The 24727-nt window shown below is 38.6% G+C and overlaps 1 protein-coding gene across 1 annotated transcript; it reads left to right on the top strand.

Moving 5' to 3' along the window:
• The first annotated feature begins 12246 nt into the window (after window positions 1-12246).
• LOC127080264 (uncharacterized) lies at window positions 12247-12696 on the top strand. The gene has a single exon (XM_051020586.1). The coding sequence runs from the start codon at window positions 12247-12249 to the stop codon at window positions 12694-12696; it is 450 nt and encodes a 149-aa protein (XP_050876543.1).
• The last annotated feature ends 12031 nt before the right edge of the window (window positions 12697-24727 follow it).

Raw genomic sequence — 24727 nt, 5'->3', positions numbered from 1 at the left:
TTGCTTCCTGAGTAAACCTCTTGATACCCTTGTTGATGTTGGGACATTTGATTTGACATATGTCGTTCCTGTTGTCTTTTAGGTGGAACAAAGTTCATTACATACCCTTTTCCTTTGTTCATTACTCCTTGATTATCATAGCCTAGACCTTGAACATTTCAAGCATTCTTACTAGTTTGAAGAATTTCATCTAGTACATCAAAACCACTGTTAAGCATTCTTAAAGATTTAGTCATATTGCCAATTTTTGAATTGAGTAGTACAACTTCCTCCTTCATATCAGAGATGATAGAAAGATGCCCCACTTTCTCATCCTATAGTTGAGCAATAGTTTTCTTTTGATCTTCTCCCAATTTACAGACTTCTTCACTTCTGAGGCACAATTCCTTGTAGGATTCAACAAGTTCTTCAAAGGTTAGTTCCTCACAATTAGAGTCTTCATCATAGTCACAAATTCGAGTCAGGGCAGTAACTTGTTTGGTAGGTTCCACTTCAAGATCACTTTCAGAATCATATTCTTGTTAGAACAAGATTTGGTTTTGCATCTATACCTTGAGATTTAATGATAACAATGTTGTATTTGTGCAAGAACAATTTTGGCATCCTAATGGTTTGTTATTGTGTAGCTTTAACAAACAATTTTCATTCTGATCATATCATATGTAACATCCTCAGTTTCTGAACTTTGTGCTCTAAATTCGCTTCTGCGTTACTGATCGGTCACCAATTCTACTAGTTTTCCGACACTCATTCGGCATTAATTCACGAAGTCGGTAACACTTTGATTTACCTTTTTGTATTATTTTGTCAAGTAAACTAGATGTTCGCATTTCCATTCTCTTTTGGTTATCATCTTTGGTTTTCGTCAATGTACTACGTTTTATGCTTCCTTTTGGTAGTTCTGTTGGTTTTCAGGTGCAAGCGAGAATGCCCAAAGACTCGCCAAGGGAATCGGGCATTCCGGGCTCACGGGGAAAAAGTTTTTGAAGTTACAATGGCCTGACACGACCACCCACGTTACCTGACACGGCCAGTGCAGGGGAAGGAAAAAAGAGGATGAAAAGAGGTCAAAAAAGTGGACTGACACGGGTGCCCGTGTCAGCAAGCCTGGCATGGGAGTGTTGGGAAATCAGCAGCAGTAAGCCAACACGGCCGACCGTGTTGCCTGACACGGCTAGTGTTGGCTTGGACGCCTCATCTTCTAATTTATCCGGATTTTTGGACTTGCTGATCCCGAAGGGCATTTTGGGTATTTGCTACATCGATTAATTGATCCATGACTATTTACGGTACTTTTGGAGAAAGAGAACGAGACTTTTTGCACGACGAAGATTTGGTACGATCAAGAGTTTCAGAGAATTGAGGTCCTTCAAGAGCTAATGCGATTGAAGATCAACGAAATCCCCTTATTCTTGTAGTGTCTAATTTAAATGTTCTATTTTCTTTGAATAATATGAGAGACTAAACCCCCCAATGCCAGGGGGTGTCCCTGGTTATATCGTGTAATGACTCTGAATTCATAATTCCCTCAATTTTATGTTTGTTATTCAATTTAGTTGTGCAATGTTTTTAACGCTTTCGTTATGAAAAAAATAAGGATTGTTATATGGTTAATAAGTTGCGGGATTGCAATTGTTAAGGTTTTTGCACAATTAAACTGTAGTAGATATCATCTAGGACTAGGGATACCCTATGGTTACTGGTTATATATTGTTATTTCAAAAAACTTGGTTTCATCGTAATTCCCTAAGGACTTAGAGATTAGAATGAATGACCAAAGGTTTCCCCCTAAGATTTTAGGAGGAAATAATTTTAAGATCTGGTAAATGAATATTTGAACTGGTTGAGGAGATATACTTTTGAGGTCATTACAGGAGATAATCACACACCGTCCTTGGCATAATTTTATTATTTGTGTAAAAGTTGTATTTTGCATTCTGTCTAATTCATTTATAGTGCGGATTTATTCCAAACCTTCAAACTACTGTTTTTGTTTAATTGAATCACAATTTAAGCTAATATTACTACACAGTCCTCGAGATCGATATTTGGGAAACGTCCATATTATTACAACATTGGCAAAATAGTACACTTGCTATTTTCCCGATCAAGTTTTTGGCGCCGCTGCCGGGGACTGCCAAATATAAAGTTTAAATCTAGTTCAACTGAAATTTTGTTGCTCTGCAACTAAAATTTATTCTTTGTTCTTTTAGTTATTTATTTCGATCATTATCAACTAATTTGTGTCTGATATTTGTATGCGGGGTGAGGCCTCAACTGATTTTCCTTTTGACGCAGAAATCGAAAGAACTTTGCATGCAAGACTCAGACAAGATAGATTAGCAAGACTAGAATCAGAAGAAGAAGAACTTTCCATTCATTCAGGTTCAGATTCAGGTTCGGAGAGAGAGATCAAAATAATGGGTGAGAACCCACCGCCACCAGAAAGACTGTTGGGTGACTACGGAGGCGCAAATGCACCAATCAGAAGATTAACAATTGTCAACCAAATGGTGAATGTGGCTAATTTCCAGCTACATCCAAGTACTATTAATCAACTTGAAAGAAAGCATTTCACTGGAAAGGCAAACGAAGATGCAAATAAGAATTTGCAGAGGTTTCTGACCATGAGCAACACTCTCAAAATTGATGGTCACACAGAGGAAGCTAAGAAGTTAAGAATGTTCCCGTTCACCTTAGCGAAGGAAGCTGAAGAATGGTTCTATTCTCTCCCAGTCGGTAGCATTACATCATGGGAAGAGATGGAAAAGGCTTTCCTGAATGAGTATTTTCCAGCGTTGGTTTTTCTGAGAAAAAGGTATGAAAACCTGAATTTTAAGCAGAAAGATGGGGAATCGTTGGGAGATGCCTACAAGAGATTCAAAAGGGTCCGGGTAGCTTGCCCTACTCATAATATGGATCCAACATAACAAATATAGATGTTTGTAAATGGTCTCAAAATAAAGAACAAAGAGTTGATTGATACCGTAGTTGGTGGCTCAACTAATTTCTCAATAAACATCAGTATCAAAAAGATCATTGAAGAAATTACGGCTAGTGAGCACTTGGAGTTGTACGACAAATGTGTAAGTAAACCAGAAGGTGTTATTGATTTGAAGCTAGAAACTAATAGAATCTGTATAGAAGATACTATCGCTGCCGAAGTTGAAAAGAAGCTGAAAGCAATGAATATAGGTACCCAACAGGTATTGTCTGTTGTGAGATTTGTAATGGACCGCAGCAAACAGTGTATTGTTTTGCAACTCCTCAACAAGTTGAGGAAATAAAAATTTTGAAGCAGAATAATCCCTATTCCAACACGTACAATTCTGGTTGGAAGAATCATCCCAATTTCTCATGGAAAGATCAGAAAGGGAACACTCCTCAACAAGGTCAAGGTCAATATCAAACTCAATATCAACAACAACAACAAGCCCCTAAGAAAGCTGATTAGAAGATTGCCATTAAAAGAATGGCAGCTTATAATGTTTAATTCCAATAAGAAACCAGAAATAATTAGAAAAACACTACCGCGTCCATAAAAAATCTTGAACTTCAGATGGGTCAAATAGCATAGCAATTAGCCTCGAGTTCTCAAGCACAAGGTGCTCTACCTAGTGCAACTATGACAAATCCTAGAGAGCATAATAATGTTAGTGTTGTGACAACGAGAAGCAGTAAATCTCATGAAGTCCTTGAGGAGACAGCTGAAGATGAAGATCAATTGCTTGAAGTAGATCTTGAGATCAAGGAAAATGAAGTTGTGAGGGAAGAATTGGTTGCACCGAAACAAGTGGTGAAAGAAAAAGTCATTGAACCAAAGCCACTCATTAAGCTACCCTTTCCCACTAGAAACAAGAAAAAGGGGCAACATGAGAAAAACTTTGAGAAGTTCCTATAGTTGTTCAAGAAGCTAGAAATCAACATTCTGCTTTTGGAAGCACTTGAACAAATGCCTACCTATGCTACGTTCATGAAGGACATCATTTATGAAATTCTGGTATCAGATATGAGATGTCGAAGGTAATGTCACGACACTAATATCTGAATAACAAGTGAAATATAAACAGGATGAAAACAGAAAAACAATTGAACAAGTGACACAAGTAATTGTTAACCCAGTTCGGTGCAAACTCACCTACGTCTGGGGGCTACCAAGCTAGGAAGAAAATCCACTAAACATAATTAGTTCAAAGACTCTCAGTAAACAACTTCAAGTTATAGCCTTTTCACCTAATCTTTACCCGTGTGACTTCTATCTAAGAACTCTTAGATATGAGACCCTACTCACTCCCCCTCAATCACAGAAGTGATATAAAAACAAATACAAAAAGAAAGAAGACACACTTCAAGGACACATACTTGATCTTGCTTAAAAGCTTTAATCAAGTAAACAAACACTCGTACTTCAAAGCTTAGAGTGGACAAGTTACAACACAAAACTCAGTCCAATTCATACATCAATAAGATGAATGAATGGCTCACAATACACAAGCTAACACAAGACTAAAACCCTAAAACTCTCTCACTTCTTCGTTCGTATCTTGTGTGTCTAAAACAGGTTTTACATGGCCTTTAAATAGAAGCTTTTGAATGATCTTGGGCAGCATGAAACCCTAATTCTATTTTAATTGCGTATCTCCTAAGAAACAGCAGTTAATCATTCCTTTTTGAAAAATAAATCATTCTGGTTTTAAATAGAATTACTCCTTAAATAGCGCATGCAATCTCCACATAAGCACACAAAGATTTGCATGAAAAACGCAGCAACAAAACACATAACATTCAGACTGAATATTATGTATACACGTGTCTTAACATTGGGTCTGACATCTTGGCTAAATCCTGCACAACCATATTTAAACATCTTGCAGGAAGCTGATATCACATGTCAAGACAACACACGTGACAACTTGTGATAACTCTATGTTTTACCAAAATTGATGCCAACACATAGAACCAACAAACTCCCCCTTTGGCAAATTTTAGCTAAAACATACATCAGATCATACGTTCACAAGAAATCAAATAAAGTATCAGTTCAGCAGCAGAAGTAAACATACACACATTACTAGAAAAAATAGCAACTAGTAAACACACATGCGCTTGTGCTCAGAACACACCACCTCCCCCTTCAGCTAGTCCACACCAAGCACCAACCTACTTCACACATACAGAACACAGAGAGTTCTCCCCTTATGCCACACAACTACTCACCAGACACATACAGAACACAGAGAGTTCTCCCCTTATGCCACACAACTACTCACCAGACAGTTCTCCTTCTTTGTATTAGTCAAACATCAACAAGATATATCAACAAGATATAGCTACTTCTCCCCCTTTTTAGCCAAAAGAGACCAAAGAGACAAAATAAATGTCTATTTAGTCATTAAGCGAAATGTCAAAAGTTAAAGGGTTACAAAACCAAGTACATAATCAGCTGTAAGCAAGCTGAAATACAAACCAACAAAATAGCAAAATAGAATTTCCAAAATCAAGAAAATTCATCACATCAATAAAAACCATCAAAGTCAATAGGGACCAAAGTCAAGGGAGCTAATCAGAGGAGCTTGAGCTTGCAGCTTCATCAGCACCAGAAATAGAATTGCCACTTGTCTCATCATAATCTGCAGACCTCTCACTAGAGGTGTGGGCTTCATCTTCCTTAGCATGTTCAATATTTTCACCTTTAGCTTGCTCCAAGCTTGCAATCAAGGCTTCCAATGATTGTTTCCTAGTTGTTGCTACCCTTATCCCTTCACCCAACTCTTTACAAGTCTCCTTAAGCTCAGCAATTGTTCCAACTTTTGAGGCTGGCTTTTTCATGGCAGATGTCATGACAATATCTTCGACATGACCGCCTTCAAACAATTTATAATGCACAAACAGAGCAGGTTTTCTTCTACTAGGTAAGTCATTAGAACTCAGAATACCAGGGTGTTGGTTCAGGATAATCCCACAAATCATAGAGGGAAAGGCAATAGGCAGCTTAACTGCATTAGTAGATGCATGCTTGATGATTTGTTCAAACATAAATCTACCATAGACAAAATTCATTTTGGTTCCAACAACAAAGATAAACCTTCCAAGGGTATTAGCAATTGTGGAAATATGGTTGGTAGGCACCCAATTTGCAGCTCCTATTTTATGCAATATATCATACTTGACAGTCAACTTCCCAGCAGGAAGATGCTTTTTAATAGGCCACCCTTTCACCTGCCTAGCTGTAATTTCTCTACAGACCTCATTGTCTGTAGCTTCTGATTCACCTGCACCCTCAACTTTTCTTCCCAGAAAATTGTTAATAACAGTGGGAGAGAATGTGATACACTTACCTCTCACAAACACTTTGCAAAATTCCTTGTTATTCTTATCAGCAATATCCTTAGGAATGTTGACAATGAATTCCTTAACTAAACCCTCATAGCACTAAGAGAACCCAACCACAGTCTTCAACAACTCAATAGTCTTTATCAGGTCCATGACCTCCTAGACTTCAGCAACATCCTTTCCCAACTCTCTTTCCACAGCCACCCTTCTTTGAATCATAAATTTCCATTTGGCAGCTCCATCCTCAAGATGGAAAGAGATATTATCCAAATGCACAGCAACAACTTTCACAGGAGACTTCCTCACAGTGGTTTTCTTCACAGGAGAGATGTCAGGGACATCTTCCTCAACATCCTCTTCAGATTCAGAATCTTCTCTAACCTTCCTCTTCTTCACTTCAACCTTGCTCCAAGATTTGGAGGGACCAATACTAGCAGTCTTCTTAGTTTTTCTAGCTGACATAAGTTCAACCATAGATCTTCCTTTTCGAGTCTTCATGCGTTTAGCCACACTTGGCTTTAAATGATGAAGCAAGCTATCCTCTTGATCATCAGACCTATCATCCTCTAGGTTAATCACATCGTTTGCATCATCATGCTTCTCAGAGTGAGTAGCATTGGCAGTTTTGGATGCCACAAACTTTCCTTTACCAGACACAGTTTGCCCTAGAGAGCACAAACCTTCAATAGCCACGTCCTTCTCAGAACTGGAGGAATCGTCATCCTTCTCACTATGTTGTTCAACCTCAGGAGAGGGGTACATTTTAGATAGGGGAGTAGAGACTCCCTTCACAGAATGTCCTTCATTAAGGATTCTAGTGACTAGGTTTCTTATGACACGATCAATATGGTGTATATCTTCCTTAGAGTTAGTGGCAGGAGTTGAGCCAAAAGAGATACTAGAGATGTTACCTTGTTTGGGGCATGCAGAAGTTGAGGCATCCATAGGATGGTTCAAATCAAGGGCCTCACAGGGAATAACAGATAGAGGAACCACATCCAGAATCTCATCATCTGGAATGTCCATGGAAGGAGCGCTAACCTTTTGAGTAGACCTAGTAGCAGAAGTATTTTGATGTTGTGACATTTTGGAGTTTTTGTGAAAAAAATGAGTTGCCCTAGCAGAGGTGTGTGAGGAAGGAGCAGGAAGATGGAAGAGTTGGAGTAGGTAGTGAGGTTGTGGGGGTAGCGTGTGAGGACGTAATAGATGATATTTCCAAAACTAGGTGATGATTTTATTTTAGCCACATAGACACTACTTTGCTTACTTTTCCCACTCCATATTAATTGCTACAAGTCTTCATAAATGCAAAGCCCTAATTTTCCTCTCAGGACTTCAAACTGATTTGTATCCAAGGCCTTTGTAAAAATATCAGCTAACTGCATCTCAGTAGAAACATGCTCTAAGGCTAAAATCTTATCCTCCACGAGTTCTCTAATAAAATGGTGACGGATATCAATATGTTTTGTCCTGCTGTGTTGAATAGGATTCTTTGAGATGTTTATAGCACTCAGGTTGTCACAGTACAATGTCATGACATCTTGCGTGACATTATATTCAATCAGCACTTGTTTCATCCACACCAGTTGAGAACAACTACTTCCAGCTGCTATGTATTCAGCTTCAACAGTAGACATAGAAACACAATTTTTCTTCTTACTAAACCATGATATTAAATTGTTCCCCAAGAAGAAGCATCCTCCTGATGTGCTTTTCCTATCATCAGCACTTCCAGCCCAATCAATATCACAATATCCAGATAGCACAGATTCAGATCCATGAGTGTATAGCATCTCATAGTCACAAGTGCCATTGACATATTTCAGGATTCTTTTCACTTGGTTTATATGGCTCACCTTTGGTTCAACTTGATATCTAGCACAAACACCTATAGCAAAAGCAATGTCAGGTCTGCTTGCTGTAAGATATAACAGACTCCATATCATGCTTCTGTCCAGGAGATCAGCTGGGACATCATTAAAAAATGTTTCAACATCGTCTGTGACATCAGCCTCTTGATCATCAACAACAATATTGATAGATTCCATCATAACTTTTGTTCTGGAATTAAAAACTATAAAGGCTCTGCTGTTTGTTGAGTAGCCCAAAAATATTCCTTAATCACTCTTGGGGTCCATTTTCCTTCTTTGTTCACGATCAGCTAGGATATAGCATTTACTACCAAACACATGGAAGTATTTTACAGTATGTATTCTTCCCTTCCAGACTTCATATAAAGTGGTTGAGGTCCCTTTCCTCAAGGTTACTCTGTTGTGAACATAACAGGCCGTGTTCATAGCTTCAGCCCAGAAGTGGTAAGGCAACTTCTTAGCATGAATCATAGCTCTAGCAGATTCTTGGAGAGTTCTATTTTTCCTTTCCACCACACCATTTTGCTGAGGGGTAATGGGAGAAGAGAACTAATGACCAATCCTTTCAGATGAACAGAATTCAGTAAATTTACTGTTCTCAAATTCTTTCCCATGACCACTTCTGATTCTGATAACATGACTCTCTCTTTCTCTTTGAAGTCTTTGGCAAAGATCTTTGAACACATCAAACACATCATATTTTTCCCTTATAAAATTCACCCAGGTATATTTGGAGAAGTCGTCCACCATAACATAAGCATACCTTTTCCCACCAAGACTTTCCACCTGCATAGGTCCCACCAAGTCCATGTGGAGAAGTTCCAGCACTCTAGATGTGGTGTCATGTTTGATCTTTTGATGTGACATCTTTGTCTGCTTTCCAATATGACATTCACCACAAATTCTTCCTTCCTCAATCTATAATTTTGGGATTCCTCTAACAGCTTCAACACATATGATCCTCTTCATTCCTTTAAGATGCAGATGACCTAGTTTTTGATGCCATAGTTTCACTTCTTCTTCTTTAGCTAGAGCACATATTGATGAATAGCTAGTTTCTTGAGAAATCCACATATAGCAGTTGTACTTAGACCTGACTCCTCTCATGATCACCTCATTTTTTGCATTAGTAATCAAGCATTCAGTTTTTGTGAAGTTCACATTTAGACCTTAATCGCATAGTTGACTGATGCTGATCAGGTTTGCAGTCAATCCTTTAACAAGCTGCACATTATCAAGGTTAGGGACTCCAGGACAGTTCAGCTTTCCAATCCCCTTAATTTCACCCTTTTCTCCATCACCAAAAGTTACATAGTTGGTGGCATGAGGTTGGAGGTCAATTAGAAGATTTTTGCTTCCAGTCATGTGTCTGGAGCATCCACTATCAAAGTACCAATCTTCTTTGGCTGAGACTCTAAAGGAGGTGTGAGCTATCAAGTTAGTAGTACCAGCCCTAGCAACCCACTATTTTCTGTTAACAGGGATTAGTTGTTTGGGTCTAGGTTGATGATGAGTAGGACTAGGATAACTATACAGCCTAAAGCAGAATGGTTTTATGGGGCCAAATTTCCCACAGTAATGACATCTCCATCTTTGGTGTTTTCCTTTATGTTGTCTTTCCTTGTGATGTTGAGACACCTGATGTGACATCTTTGGTTTGCTACCAGATGAACTACAATCAGGAGAGGATTCATTGAACCCAAGGCCAGTTATGTCTCCTGCCATCTTTCCAGTCTGGAGGATTTTGTCTAAGGTGTCAGATCCACTGTTTAGCATTCTGACATACTTCGTCATCTCATCCAGTTTGGAATTCAGGAACACAGCTTCGATCTTCAACTTAGAAATGGTTTCTAAGTGTTCTGTCTTCTCATCCTCTAGTTGGGTTATCAGTTTCTTCTGATTCTCCACTTGTTGACACACTTATTCACTTTTGAAACACAACTTCCTGTAAGAAGTAGCTAATTCATCAAAGGTTAATTCATCATCACTGGAGTCTTCATCAGAATCCCATCTCCCAGTTAAGGCAGTCACAAGATTGGTAGACTCTCCTTCTGTTTCACTTTCAGAATTGTCATCAGACCAAGTAGCAGTAAGACTCTTCTTCTGTTTCTTGAGGTAGGTCCCACATTCAGCTCTAATGTGTCCATACCCTTCACATTCATGGCACTGAATTCCTTTGCCCTGTTTGGATTTTTCCTCTGATTTTGTTCTTCTTCCAGCATCATTGGGCCTACTGATGTCAAATGAGTTGTTCTTGACATTAGACTTTGACCTCATATCCATCCTCTTCATGATTTTGTTGAATTGTCTCCCAAGTAATGCTAAATCATTTGCCAGACCTTCATCAGTATCCTGACTACTTTCTTCCTCTTTATCTTCAGTGTTTGACATAAAGGCTATGCTTTTGACTTTCCTTTCAGATCCATCACTCATTCCCAACTCGAATGTTTGGAGGGATCCAATTAGCTCATCCACTCTTATCTTGTAGATATCTTGAGATTCTTCTATGGCTGTCACTTTCATGGCAAATCTCTTGGGAAGTGACCTAAGAATTTTTCTCACAGGCTTTTCATCTGTGATCTTCTTACCCAGGGCTCTTGAGGCATTAGAAATTTCAAGGATATTCAAATGGAAGTCATGAATACTTTCATCTTCTTTCATCCTCAAATTCTCAAACTTAGTAGTAAGCAGCTGCAATCTAGACATCTTCACTCTAGAGGTACCTTCATGAGTGGTTTTGAGAATATTCCAAGCATCTTTAGCCACCTCACAGTTGTTCACCAGTCTGAAGATGTTCTTATCAACCCCATTGAATATATCATTCAATGCTTTAGAGTTTCCAAGAGCTAGTTCACCCCCCTCATTGGTTCATTCTTCCTCAGGCTTCTTATCAGTTGTAACTTCTCCTTCCTTCGCAGTGAAAGGGTGTTCCCAGTCTGTTAGAACAACCTTCCAAGCCTTATTATCCAAATATTTCAAGAAGGCTACCATTCGAGGTTTTCAGTAGTCATAGTTAGATCCATCCAGAATTAGTGGTCTGTGTACAGATCCTCCGTCTCTATCCATATGAGATGTCGAAGGTAATGTCACGACACTAATATCTGAACAACAAGTGAAATATAAACAGGATAAAAACAAAAAAACAATTGAACAAGTGACACAAGTAATTGTTAACCCAGTTCGGTGCAAACTCACCTACGTCTGGGGGCTACCAAGCCAGGAAGGAAATCCACTAAACAAAATTAGTTCAAAGACTCTCAGTAAACAACTTCAAATTACAGTCTTTTCACCTAATCTCTACCCGTGTGACTTCTATCTAAGAACTCTTAGATATGAGACCCTACTCACCCCCCCTCAATCACAACAGTGATATAAAAACAAATACAAAAAGAAAGAAGACACACTTCAAGGACACATACTTGATCTTGCTTAAAAGCTTTAATCAAGTAAACAAACACTCATACTTCAACGCTTAGAGTGGACAAATTACAACACAAAACTCAGTCCAAGACTAAAACCCTAAAACTCTCTCACTTCTTCATTCGTATCTTGTGTGTCTAAAACAAGTTTTACATGGCCTTTAAATAGAAGCTTTTGAATGGGCCTGGGCAGCATGAAACCCTAATTCTATTTTAATTGCGTATCTCCTAAGAAACAACAGTTAATCATTCCTTTTTGAAAAATAGATCATTCTGGTTTTAAATAGAATTACTCCTTGAATAGCACATGCAATCTCCACATAAGCACACAAAGATTTGCATGAAAAATGCAGCAAAAAAACACATAACATTCAGACTGAATGTTTTGTATACACATGTCTTAACATCGGGTCTGACATCTTGGCTAAATCCTGCACAACCATATTTAAACATCCTGCAGGAAGAAGATATCACATGTCAAGACAACACGCGTGACGACTTGTGATAACTCTAAGTTTTACCAAAATTGATGCCAACACATAGAACCAACAATTTCTAAGAGGCGTACCATTGAAACCAACCCGATTATTCTAACCGAAACTTGTAGTGCTATTTTGCAGGGTATGAAAATTCCAACAAAGAAGAAAGATCGGGGAGCTGTCACTATCCCTTGCACAATCGGAGATAGGTCATTAAAAAAAGCTCTTATTGATCTAGGAGCCAGTGTGAGTCTCATGTCGTTATTCATTTACAAGAAACTGGGTATAGGGGTTGTGCAAGATACCAGGATGACACTCCAATTCGTCGATCATTCGGTTAAGAAACCTTATGGTATAGTTGAAGATGTTCTAGTGAAAATTGATAAGTTTGTATTCCCGGTGGATTTCTCGATTCTAGAAATGCCTGAGGTTGAAGAGATTCCTCTCATTCTTAAGAGACCCTTTTTAGAGACTAGAAGATGCTTGATCAACATAGAGGAAGGTACTATGACTTTGAAGGTTTATTATGAGGAATTAAAAATTGATGTTCGAAACACCATGAAATACAAAGATGATATTGGCACCAGTCATTAGAGGTTCTTGATCAAGTGATTACTTATGATAGTCCTTTGAATGCATCGTAATTACCTTTGGAAATGGTGTTGAGTTTGTCCATTTTTTACAGTGATAAAGAAGTGGACAACGGGGAACCATAAGTGCTGGCCATGATGAACGCAAAACCCCCTTGGAAAGGATCTCGACCACACCGGTGGGAAGATTTACAATTACCTCAATCATGTGAGGAGAAAAAAGAGTCCAAGAAGGGGACAAAGTTGAAACAACTTCCCGAGAATCTCAAATATGTCTTTCTCGATTCTGAAGGTAAATGCCCGACTATAATAAATTCGAGCCTCAAGAGCATCCAAGAAGAGAAACTTATCCAAGTCCTAAAAAATACAAAAATGCTATCGGGTGGGCAATTGAGGACTTGAAAGGTATTAGCCCTACAGTGTGCATGCATAAAACTATAATGGAAGACGATCACAAACCGGTGGTCCAGCCCCAAAGAAGACTTAACCTAGCAATGAAAGAAGTGGTTCAGAAAGAAGTGGTGAAATTGTTAGACGCGAGTCTTATCTACCTTATATCTAGGAGCCCATGGGTGAGTCCGGTACATGTGGTCCCCCAAAAGGGAGGGACCACCGTTATAAGAAACGAGAAGAATGAGGTAATCCATATAAGGACAGTTACAGGTTGGCGAGTGTGTATTGACTATAGGAGGTTAAACATCGTGACCAGAAAATACCACTTCCCGTTTCCATTCATTGATCAAATGTTGGAAAGGCTAGTTGGTCATGATTACTACTGTTTTCTAGATGGATACTCCGGGTATAATCAGATTATTGTTGCTCCGGAAGACCAAGAGAAGACGGAATTCACATGCCCTTATGGTGTATTTGCATACAGAAGAATGCCATTTGGGCTGTGTAATGCTCCAACCACCTTCCAACGTTGCATGGCTTCCATCTTCGCTGACATGTTTGAAAAGCATATGGAAGTGTTCATGGGTGACTTTTCGGTCTTTGGATCTTTGTTTGATAACTGTTTAACTAACCTTTCTCTTGTTTTAGACAGGTTCCAGTAAACAAATTTGATTCTGAACTGGCAGAAATGCCATTTCATGGTGCGATAAGGAATAGTCTTGGGTCACAAAATTTCCTACAAGGGGATTGAAGTCGACCAAGAAAACATGGAGGTGATATCTAAACTTCCGCCTCCGATTAACGAAAAAGGTATCATGAGTTTCTTAGGACATACGGGTTTTTACCGCAGGTTCATAAGAGATTTCTCTAAAATAGCCAAACTGTTGACCACTCTATTGGTCAAGGATAAGGCTTTTGTGTTCGATGAAGAATGTGCCACAACTTTTGAGATATTGAAAAACAAATTAGTATCATCACCTATTGTAATTGCCCCAAATTGGTCGCTCCCGTTTGAGATCATGTGCGATGCTAGTGATATTGTTGTAGGGGCAGTTCTAGGACAGCAGAGAGAGAAGTTGTTACATGTTATTTACTATACTAGTCATGTGCTGAACCCTGCACAGATGAACTATGCAACTACTGATAAGGAGTTGTTAGCAGTGGTTTATGCATTGGACAAATTTCGGAAATATCTGTTAGGACCACAGGTTGTTGTTTATACTGACCATGCTGCTTTGAAATATTTATTTGCTAAACAGGATTCTAAGCCGAGGCTTTTGAGGTGGATCTTGCTCCTCCAAGAATTGGATGTGGAGATTAGGGACAAAAGAGGATGTGAAAACACCGTTGTCGATCATTTGTCTCGAATGTCACCAATTGAAGAAATGAAAGACAAGAGACCAGTAAAGGATGAGTTTGCTGATGAACACATCCTAGCTGTTATTGGTATCCCTTGGTTCACAGACTACGTGAATTATCTGGTAGGTGGTGTAATCCCTAATGATTTTGATTCTAACAAGAAGAAAAAGTTTTTACATGATTGCAGGTTCTACTTGTGGGATGACCCATTCCTATACAAGAGATGAGTAGATGGGCTAGCTAGAAGATGCATCCCAGAGGAGGAACAAAGGGATGTGCTTAGAGCTTGTCATGACTCAGATTATGGAGGACACTTTAGTGGTGACAGAACAACAACTAAATTCCTTTAGTCGGGTATGTACTGGCCCACACTGTTCAAAGATGCCCAAGACATAGTCAAGGAGTGCGACATATGTCAAAGAATAGACAATATTTCTAAGAGAAATCAAATACCGCAGAACGCCACGCTGGAAGTCGAATTGTTTAATGTATGGGGAATAGACTTCATAGGACCGTTTCTACCCTCATTTGGAAAGAATTACATCTTGGTAGCAGTGGATTATGTGTCAAAGTGGGTGGAAGCGGTGGCATTGCCCACTAATGATTCTAGAGTGGTAGTGACTTTTCTGAAGAACAATATTTTCTCGAGATTTGGAGTGCCGAGAGCACTTATCAGTGATGAAGGTACTCATTTCTTAAACAAAATGATGAAAAATATGCTAAAGAAATATAATGTTAAACACAATATCGCAACCCCATATCACCCTCAAACAAATCCCCAAGTCGAAGTATCTAACAGACAGATAAAGCAAGTCTTGGAAAAGACTGTCTATGCATCTCGAAAAGACTGGGCAATGAAGCTGGAAGATGCACTATGGGCGTACATAATGGAATTCAAAACTCCTATAGGTATGTCCCCCTATCAGTTAGTTTATGGTAAAGCCTGTCACTTGCAACTCGAGTTGGAGCACAAAGCGTTTTGGGCTTCCAAGTTCTTAAATTATGATCTTACCAAAGATGGTGAATCCCGAATTCTTCAACTCCATGAGCTAGAAGAATTTAGAAATCAAGCTTATGAGAATGCCAAACTCTATAAGGAGCAGATAAAAAATTGGCATGATCAGAAGATCCTGAGAAAAGAGTTTGTGGAGGGGAAATTGGTACTCTTGTTTAATTCCAGGTTAAAACTTTTTTCAAGAAAGTTGAAATCCAGATGGTCTAGTCCGTTTTTGATTCACAGAGTGTTTCCCCATGGAGCAATGGAACTTAAAAATCAAAACAACGAGGACACATTTAAAGTGAACAGATAAAGATTGAAACCTTACTACAAAGGGCAGAAGAGTGAGTTGATAGACAATGTTCGTCTTAGAGGATAAGATGGACGACCGTCGAGCCATGCGACGTTAAGCGCAGCGCTTCGTGGGAGGTAACCCATGCTGTTTAATTCTAACGATTTCAGTTATTTTGGTGTGGTTCGTTTCTTTTTGTTTGTAGGTTCGCGCAATAATCGCATAACACGAAAGGAGTGGTTTGAACTCAACCAAGAGAATACAATATGCTAGAAGAGCAAGGAGAGATAGGTGGAAAAATAAAGTTTTTTTGCAAAAAACAGGGTCCTAACACGGGTGCCCGTGTCAACTAACACGGGTGCCCGTGTCAGCTAACACGGTCCGTGTCAGGACACGCCCATAAATATGAATGGAGTTTCCAGTAGGCTGACATGGCCACCCGTGTCAGCTGACACGCCCTGTGTCATCCCTACTGTAGCAAAGGGTGGAAAACAGAACCCTGACACGGCCGCCCGTGTCAGGCAGCGCGGGGGCAATTTTTTTGGCTTTTCCAATTCCATTTGTGTGGTCCCCACTCAGATTTTTCACCAGTAACCACCATATTAACTCATCATCCATCCTATTAATTAGATTTTCTCCACTTTTCTCTCTCTTTCTCACTTAACCCTCTTTCTTCCTCCTTTAGTTCTCACTTTACTCCATAGCCTCCACCATCAAAGCTCATCCCTTTGCCACCATAAACCCTCCAAATTACTGACTCACTTCATGAAAGTTGCTCCATTTTACGTCCTCTACACGTACATGGTAATCTTTTCTCCTAACTCCATACTTTATTTTTGCTAAAAAAAATTGCAGGGACTAAATATGCCGCCTAGACGAATTGCTAAGGGAAAGCAAACGGAGGTTGAGCCGTCAAGGCCTCGGAAGAGGACCATTCTCCATCCAAATTCTCACGACATCATCTTCGACAACCCAGAGCATGAGAGGTATTTATGTGTAAGACCCCAATTTTGACCCTAAGATCCCTCATGCAATTTCATCATATGCATTAGCATTGGGATCATGTCTTGGCATCCTCCTTACCCTCCTTCACTGGATTTGTTTTGGGAAAGATCACCAAGCACTTTGTGATTATATCATACTTGTATTTTATCATTTCACTAATCAAAATACAAAAAATATGTCTAACTCTTTTGTAGGTAGGACATGATCTCATTGATTCATCAAGTTTACATCTAGGGTTTGAGACCCTCATGAACAAAGAGAACAACCAATAATTGATTCAAAAATGGTTATGAACATCATATATGAGTCCCATTGATCTCTACATGTTATATTGATCAAGTTTTCTTCAAGAGTTTGAGGGTGATTTGCCTTGGAAACCCTAATTTGACTGGGTATATTGAGTAACTTCTCCAACAAACTATCTCACCAATTGATCAAATTTCTCAAGGGACACTTCAAAATTTATCATATTATGCATATATGATCTACCATGAGCCAAGAAAGTCAAGAGAATTGGAAACTAGCAAGTTGGTTGATGGTGGTTGGCCAGATGAATTCATGTGATCAAAACTGGGTCTCCCTAGACCCTATCTCCTACAATTTTCATCATATGAAATTTATTCCAAGAGAAAACTTACTATAAATTACATTCTAAACAACTTTCATGTTGAGACCTAGAGGTAGTTTTTCTTGGAAAATCATTTTCTATGTTGAAACATTATAGGTCATTTTATCTAAACCCTAATTTGAAAGTCAACTTCCCAAGGCCATAACTTGCTCAATTTTTATGATATGAAATATTTCCAAGTTGCACAATCAAATTCAATGTGTCTACTTCAACTTTTATGTTTGGAGTGGGAGCTAATTCAACTTTTTTGAGAATGTGATATGAGGCTACATTATAGGTCACTTTTGACCAATACCATTGATCAAGTGATTTTTCCAAACTTCAAAAATGCATAACTCTATCATTTAAAATACAAATGACATGAAATTGGTGACTATTTTTAAGGTCTTTGAGATAGCTACAACTTTGATGAAGACACTTTTCTCATTTGAAGCTCCTATAAAAAGTTAAGCAAGGTGGAATATTGAGACATATGGCTTGACACTTAGAATTTTTTTGATATATCAAATATTTCCAAACTTCCACCTCAAATTTCTCCAAGTTCCAAGCTTCAAATGAAAACGTGTTGAACATCAAAGTTATTCCTCTTGATCTAACCTTTCCAAAGAGATCAAATTCATTCATTTTGGACAAGAAATGCATAGGTTGCGAATGGCTTAAACAGAATGATATCATTTGGCATGGATCAAACTTCAAACATCATTGTTCAATTGCCTTGCAATCCAAGCTTGCTTCAGTGCATCTGATCTTCAATTATGGACCTTAAGCTATCATTTAATGGGCCTATGCGCGCCTATGCAACATTATATCACCATTAGCCAAATTTGGAAAGTGAAAGAGAGTGTGCAATTATCAAACAATTCAGCTATAAATAGAGCTTCAATTGCTCAGAAATTCACACACAATCGCGCCAGCTTTGATCCCCCATTGCAAACCCTCATTTCTCATAGGATAAGCCTGATAAATTCTCTTGAATTTGAGCTTGAATCTCCACTGTTTTGGAATTCAATTCTCCAGGAATGCATTGCTTCTAAACCACTTAATCCTTCTCCTGCAAGCAAGTAGAGTGAGTCCAAGCAAAAGCAAGATCAAGATCCATCGAGTTCAGACCTCCATTGAAGGTAATTTTCAAAAAATTTAAACTCTTCGATTCTCTTAAATTCTTGCTCAATTCTATTGATTCTCTGGTTGTCTGAAGTCCTACCAATGTAGGCAAGAAGATTGAGTTGCTTTGAGGTCAAATCGAAGCAACTCAGTTCATGTACCTCAAATTTCAATTCCACATATCTCTCAATATACTTGGAATTGGAATGAATGGAGGTCAGATTCGAGCTCAGTGCCATTTTTTCTTCAAGATCATGTCCTTGTTTTTCTTTTTGGTGATGGTTCATGTTGACCAGTCCGGTGAGGTCCACCGGAGAAGATGACCGGAGCTCTGGCTCCGGCGATGACTTGGCCAATCTCTGAACCACATGATCCTCCTCTCACGTTTTAATCCTGAGTGTTGGTGTTGATTACCACATTTGCCACGCAGTTGACTCACGTCTATGTGGAACGCGTGCTTTGGACCATCAGATCTGCCACCTCAATTAATGAGGGAGATCTGATGGTCCACGTATTTTAGAATTTCTGAATTTTCATTTTAATTGCATTTTCTTCAATAATTCATATTAAATTCAATATTGATCCAAAAAATATGGGACTTTCACCAAAAAATTTCAAATTTTCATATTCTGAATTAAAATTATTTTTTGGATCATTATTAATATTTTTCATGAATTAATTGATTTTGCATTTGTTTTTAATTGTTTAAAAATATTTTTAAATGTCCAAAAGTTATGATTTTTTTTCTCCAAGGTCCGTTGACCTTGTTTGACCTATGATAAATCTCATGGCCATTTCTTTGGTGTTTTGATGAGATTTTAGAAATTGGACAAAACATATTTGAATTAAATGCACTATTTTATTATTTTTAATTGAATAAATGTCAATTAAATTTTGTTGACCATTTGTATTGACTTAATTGAGTTTGCTTGTTTATTGTTGGGCCTTGGTCAAGGTTGATTTGACTTTGTCAAGTTAATATCATTGGATTTAGGGGATTGATGGAATGTACGTTCCATCTCCCAAAATGAATGAATGATATTAATTTGGTAAAAGTCCTCCTTTGACCAATTTGAGATCTCATTCATCCCTTTCCCACTTCATCTCATTCCTCTTCTTAATTCATTCATTTCATTTGGCCTATGGCATCTCAAAATCCTAATGCTAGTTGATTGAAAAATTGACATGAGTATGGATGAGATTAGGCCACACCTTTTGCATATTCTTTTTTGTGTGTGGTATGTTTCATGAGCATATTCCATTATACTATGTCTCTAACATGCATTAACACCAAAATTCTATTGCCCGACCTCAAATAGTTGTGACTTCTACATAAGTCCAATTACGATTGCTTAACATAGCGCTAAATTTGTGACATATAAGGCGTAAGCATTCTAGTTAGTGAGATTGTAAGTCTCCCCTCTTTCATGGTATTGTATGGAAACTTGGCCTTCTTTCCTTCCTTTGGAAGATGTTTTGGTTCAAGGATCCATGCTTGTGATAAGTGGGTTGAGTATTCTCCAAAGAATGTCTTGAAAAGCAAAAGCAAAACAAAACTAACCTCTAACCTACTAACTATTGACTTTTAATTTCAAGCTTTTACTTTAATGTAATTTATTTTTTGCACTTTATATCATTTGCCATTATACATATCATTCTAATTGTTTATGTTAATGTAATTTTCACTTTGTCCATTTGGACCATATTGTGTGATATATTTTGTTTGTGTTACCTTGTTTGTTTGTGTGGTCTTTGACCATTAATGTACATAATAATCATAAAAACACTAAAAAACTTTTGAGTGGACTGTTGGCTTGATCTTGGACAAATGGACATAGAATCTAGGCAACCTCCCTAAGCTAATGGACTTGGCCAATGCAAACTTGTTGAAGAACCAAGTGCTTGCAATTTGAAATCCATATGATACATCTTTGAAGATCTCTCTAAGATTCATCTGCAACATGATCATTGTGAAGCTATTATTTTAAACCTGTGACTTCTGGAATTCATCTGTTACATGGGTTATTTCTGAAGAAGATCATGGGATGGATAAGCTTGGATGAGGCCATCTTTATTTGATGCCTTACTCTTCAAGAATATAATTGTGCATTTGTGTGTTGCTTGATTCTAAAAGTCCAAGGGAATTCTAGGTTTCTATTGACATTTTTTGTCTATTGGATTGCTACCCATTTGGTCAGATCTTTTCAACTCTAAACTTTTAAATTTTGTACATAGGATAGTCTCTTCATCTTCTCCCCATTTCTTTAATTTCAAAATCTCTCCCTCCATTTTCAAAATCTTCTTTGTGTGAACTATTTTTTTTCTAAACTTTGACCACTTTTTGAAAAGATAGAAACTTTGGTCTTATGCCATTGCATTTTCAAACTTATTTTCTTAAATCAAACTTGTAAATAAACTTAAATATACTTGACTTAAACTTTCAAAAAGACAAAAAAGAACTAACTCATTCAAATCATTTTAGGCCTTTGTGCCTTTCAAACTTAAATTTTGCTAAAATCAACACACTCATTTTGAAATTTGTATCACGAACTACGAGGTTTTGATCCCTCATTTTTATGTTGGTACGTAGGCACAAGACCGAAGGTCTTATCAAACAAAAAAAATAATTAATGAATTGTTTTCTCATCCCCCCATTCTATTTGTTTGTAAACATCACTTTGTACAAAATACATATGCACACAAAAAGGGCTCCCTAGGAGTACCTAGGATACTTTGGGTGCTAACACCTTCCCTCTGTGTAACCAATCCCCTTACCTGTGATCTCTGACTTTTATTAGTTTTTATTTGAAAACTTCTTACTCATTGAGTTTTGTTCGTACTTTTTCCCTTTTCACTTGGAAACAATAAAAGCGCGGTGGCGACTCTTGTTATTTGATCTCTAACTTGTCAATAGCTTGATGATCATGAATTTACTGCTACATTATGCTCTGACACTGTAGCTCAATTGGGTTTGTCTGAAAATTGGATAGAATGTTTCATGTGCTAGGCATGCTAGAATTTGTGCACTGTGAGGCGCCTACGTTTGAGCGCATAACTTTAGAATTTTTTAGTACTATTAAGTTTAAGCTGAATAAGGGATGGACATGTACCACGATGTACTATGGTGGCACTATGCATTTCAGGTTATATAACGTTGACCATGAGTTGATGGTTGAGCAGCTAGGTGATATCCTCCATTTACCCCTGTATGGTCCCGGAGCTGTTCCTGATAGCTTTGATGCTAAAACTTTTTGGTTAGCCATCACGGGTCGAACGATTATGTGGCGAAGGGTGCTAAAGCATCTGGCATTCAGAACCCTTGTTTCCGCTACGCTCAGAAGGTACTGGCTTTCGCACTCTTTTGTATGGGTGATAGTACCAGTGTGGCTACCCAGAGGGAGTTGTTCTTTCTATTTGCCATGGCAAACAGGGTTGTTGTGAGTGTTGTAGCATTTACAGTTGACTACCTCGGTAGAGTAGGCATAGCTGCTCAGGGCGGAATCTCCATTAGGGGTATAATCACACAGATAGCCCACCATTTTGGATATGACCCTATTGTCCTGAATGAGACACCAGTGTCAGGTAAGAATAAGTTGGACATGAATGCTTTAGTTCAACAAGGTATGATCTCTCAAATCTCTTATTATTATGCTTTGATGAGTTCTAGCCAGTTTATTATGGCCCTTCCTGACCCTGCAAGAATAAGCATTTCCGACACTGCTAGTAGGTTATATGACAGTGTCGTGCACGATGATATGGACGAGCACAATGCTGACACTTTTGTTGTAGGTGACCAGCATGAGGAAGATGTGCAGGAGCAAGAGCAGTTTGTCCCTCCGTAGGAGGACACCATGTATACAGGTGTCGGGTCGTCATCTATAACACCAGACCAATGGTCGTGGATACAGACTGAGATCGGTGATCTCCGAGCGGAGCAGGCACGCCAAGGAATAGAGCAAGCTCGTCAAGGGACGGTAATGGATGAGATGCATGCATTGATGCAATAGTTAATGTTGCAATTTCCTCAGCCACAGTGAGGTTGTATCGAGGGTATTTGTGTCGGATGAATGATGAGGCTTGTAGCTATTAGATGAAAGACACACCCCTAACTTGCTCTCCCGGAAACCCCCAAAAGTTGATACTGCTGAAGTGTATAATCGAATGCGACTTTCTGTCACTGGAATGACACAGGAATACTTTGTACCCGAAGCGAAGACGAAGCTACATCACACTAAGAGGTATCTTGAAACCTGTAGGCTATACCAAACATGGTGAGAATCACAAAAAGCCAAACACTTATTATCATGAGAGCTTTTCAGGTATGTCTCTGTCACTCAGAGTTTGCGTAAGTAGATATTAGAATTTCAAGACACACATATACACACTGAGGAACTTCTTTGTTTTAACCCCGAGCCTTTCCAGCCAACCATTCAATATTACCCTTCGTTTACCCAATTCGAGCCATATTCCCCTTATGTTTGTTATGATCGCTGTAAATAACTGTAAGCCCAAACACTCCCTTACCTTGCTCGGATAAGTGTTGTTGATTGTTGATCTATGGAAAATTCTAAGTTTGGGGTTGGGACACCGGTAAGAACTAGATAAGTGCATATGAGATTAAATTTTGTTGTTGTTGTGAAACTTCAAAAAAATGAGAAGTAGAATAAAGCACTTATCTAGAGGAGATTTAGTTTGGCAAAAAGCTTACTCAAAGAAAGTCGTGAAGAAAAAGAAAAAAAACTAATGAATCCTAACAAGAACGGTGTCCAAAAATCTCTAAGTTGAACGATTAAACATAGTGATGAGGATGACAACACGAACTATGAGCCTAAACCACTAGTTTCCCTCTTTTTGTTTGTTTTTCCCACCTTGTGCGTAAGCCCCATTACAACCTTAAAAGACCTCGAATAGTGTGTGTGGTGTGTTTTTGAAATGAAGATATCTGTTATTCAAACTTATGAGTTGACTCTGCATGCTCTGACTTTTGAGTGTAAACACTTTAACCCTGAGAGATTTGGTGAGAGTGTGAAAAAATATAGGTGAAGAGGTGCTTCGATGTGAAAGTGTGGTGGAACATCGGAAGTCGGGGAAGAGTAAAACAGTGAATGAAAAGTGAAAAGGGTGTCGCGAAAGATCACAACAGTATTGCAGCAAGTGAATTGAAAGAATTTAGGGGTGACCGTCCTGCTGTCCCGAGCATCACTTTAGGACAAGCAATGAGATAAGTTTGGGGTTGTGATCGGTCACCAACTCTACTAGTTTTCTGAAACTCATTCGGCATTAATTCCCAGAGTCGGTAACACTTTGTTTTACCTTTTTGTATTATTTTATCAAGTAAATTAGATGTTCACATTTTCATTCTTGTTTGTTTATTATCTTTGGTTTTAGTCAATGTACTAAATTTTATGCTTCCTTTTGGTAGTTCCGTTGGTTTTCAGGTGCAAGCAAGAATGCCAAAAGACTCTCCAAGGGAATCGGGCGTTCCGGGCTCACAGGGAAGAAGTTTTTAAAGTTACAGTGGCCCTGACACAACCACTCGTGTTGCCTGACATGGCCCGTGTCAGGGGAAGGAAAAAAGAGGACGAAAAGAGGTCAAAACAGTGGGCTGACACGGGTGCTAGTGTCAGCAAGCCTGACATGGGCGTGTTGGGAAATCAACAACAGTAAGCCAACACGGTCGGCCGTGTTGCCTGACACGGCCAGTGTTGGCTTGTATGCCTCACCTTCTAATTTATCCGGATTTTTGGAATTGCTGATCCCGGAGGGCATTTTGGGTATTTGCTACATCGATTAATTGATCTGTGACTATTTCGGGTACTTTTGAAGAAAGAGAACGGGTCTTTTTGCACGACGAAGATTTGGTACGGTTGAGATTGGGACGATCAAGAGTTTCGGAGAACGGAGGTCCTTCAAGAGCTAATGCGATTGAAGATCAACAGAATCCCCTTATTCTTGTAATGTCTAATTTAAATGTTGTATTTTCTTTGAATAATATGTTCGGCTAAACCCCCTAATGCCAGGGGGTATCCCTGATTATATCGTGTAATGACTCTGAATTCGTAATTCCCTCAATTTTATGTTTGTTATTCAATTTAATTGTGCAATGTTTTTAACGCTTTCGTTATCAGAAAAATAAGGATTGTTATATGGTTAACAAGTTGTGGGATTGCAATTGTTAATGTTTTTGCACAATTAAACTGTAGTAGATATCACCTAGGACTAGGGATACCCTATGGTTACTGGTTATATCTTGTTAT

This window comes from Lathyrus oleraceus, chromosome 5 (genome assembly GCF_024323335.1).
Source record: "Lathyrus oleraceus cultivar Zhongwan6 chromosome 5, CAAS_Psat_ZW6_1.0, whole genome shotgun sequence".
NCBI lineage: Eukaryota > Viridiplantae > Streptophyta > Magnoliopsida > Fabales > Fabaceae > Lathyrus > Lathyrus oleraceus.
This window is presented reverse-complemented; position numbering and strand designations above follow the sequence as displayed.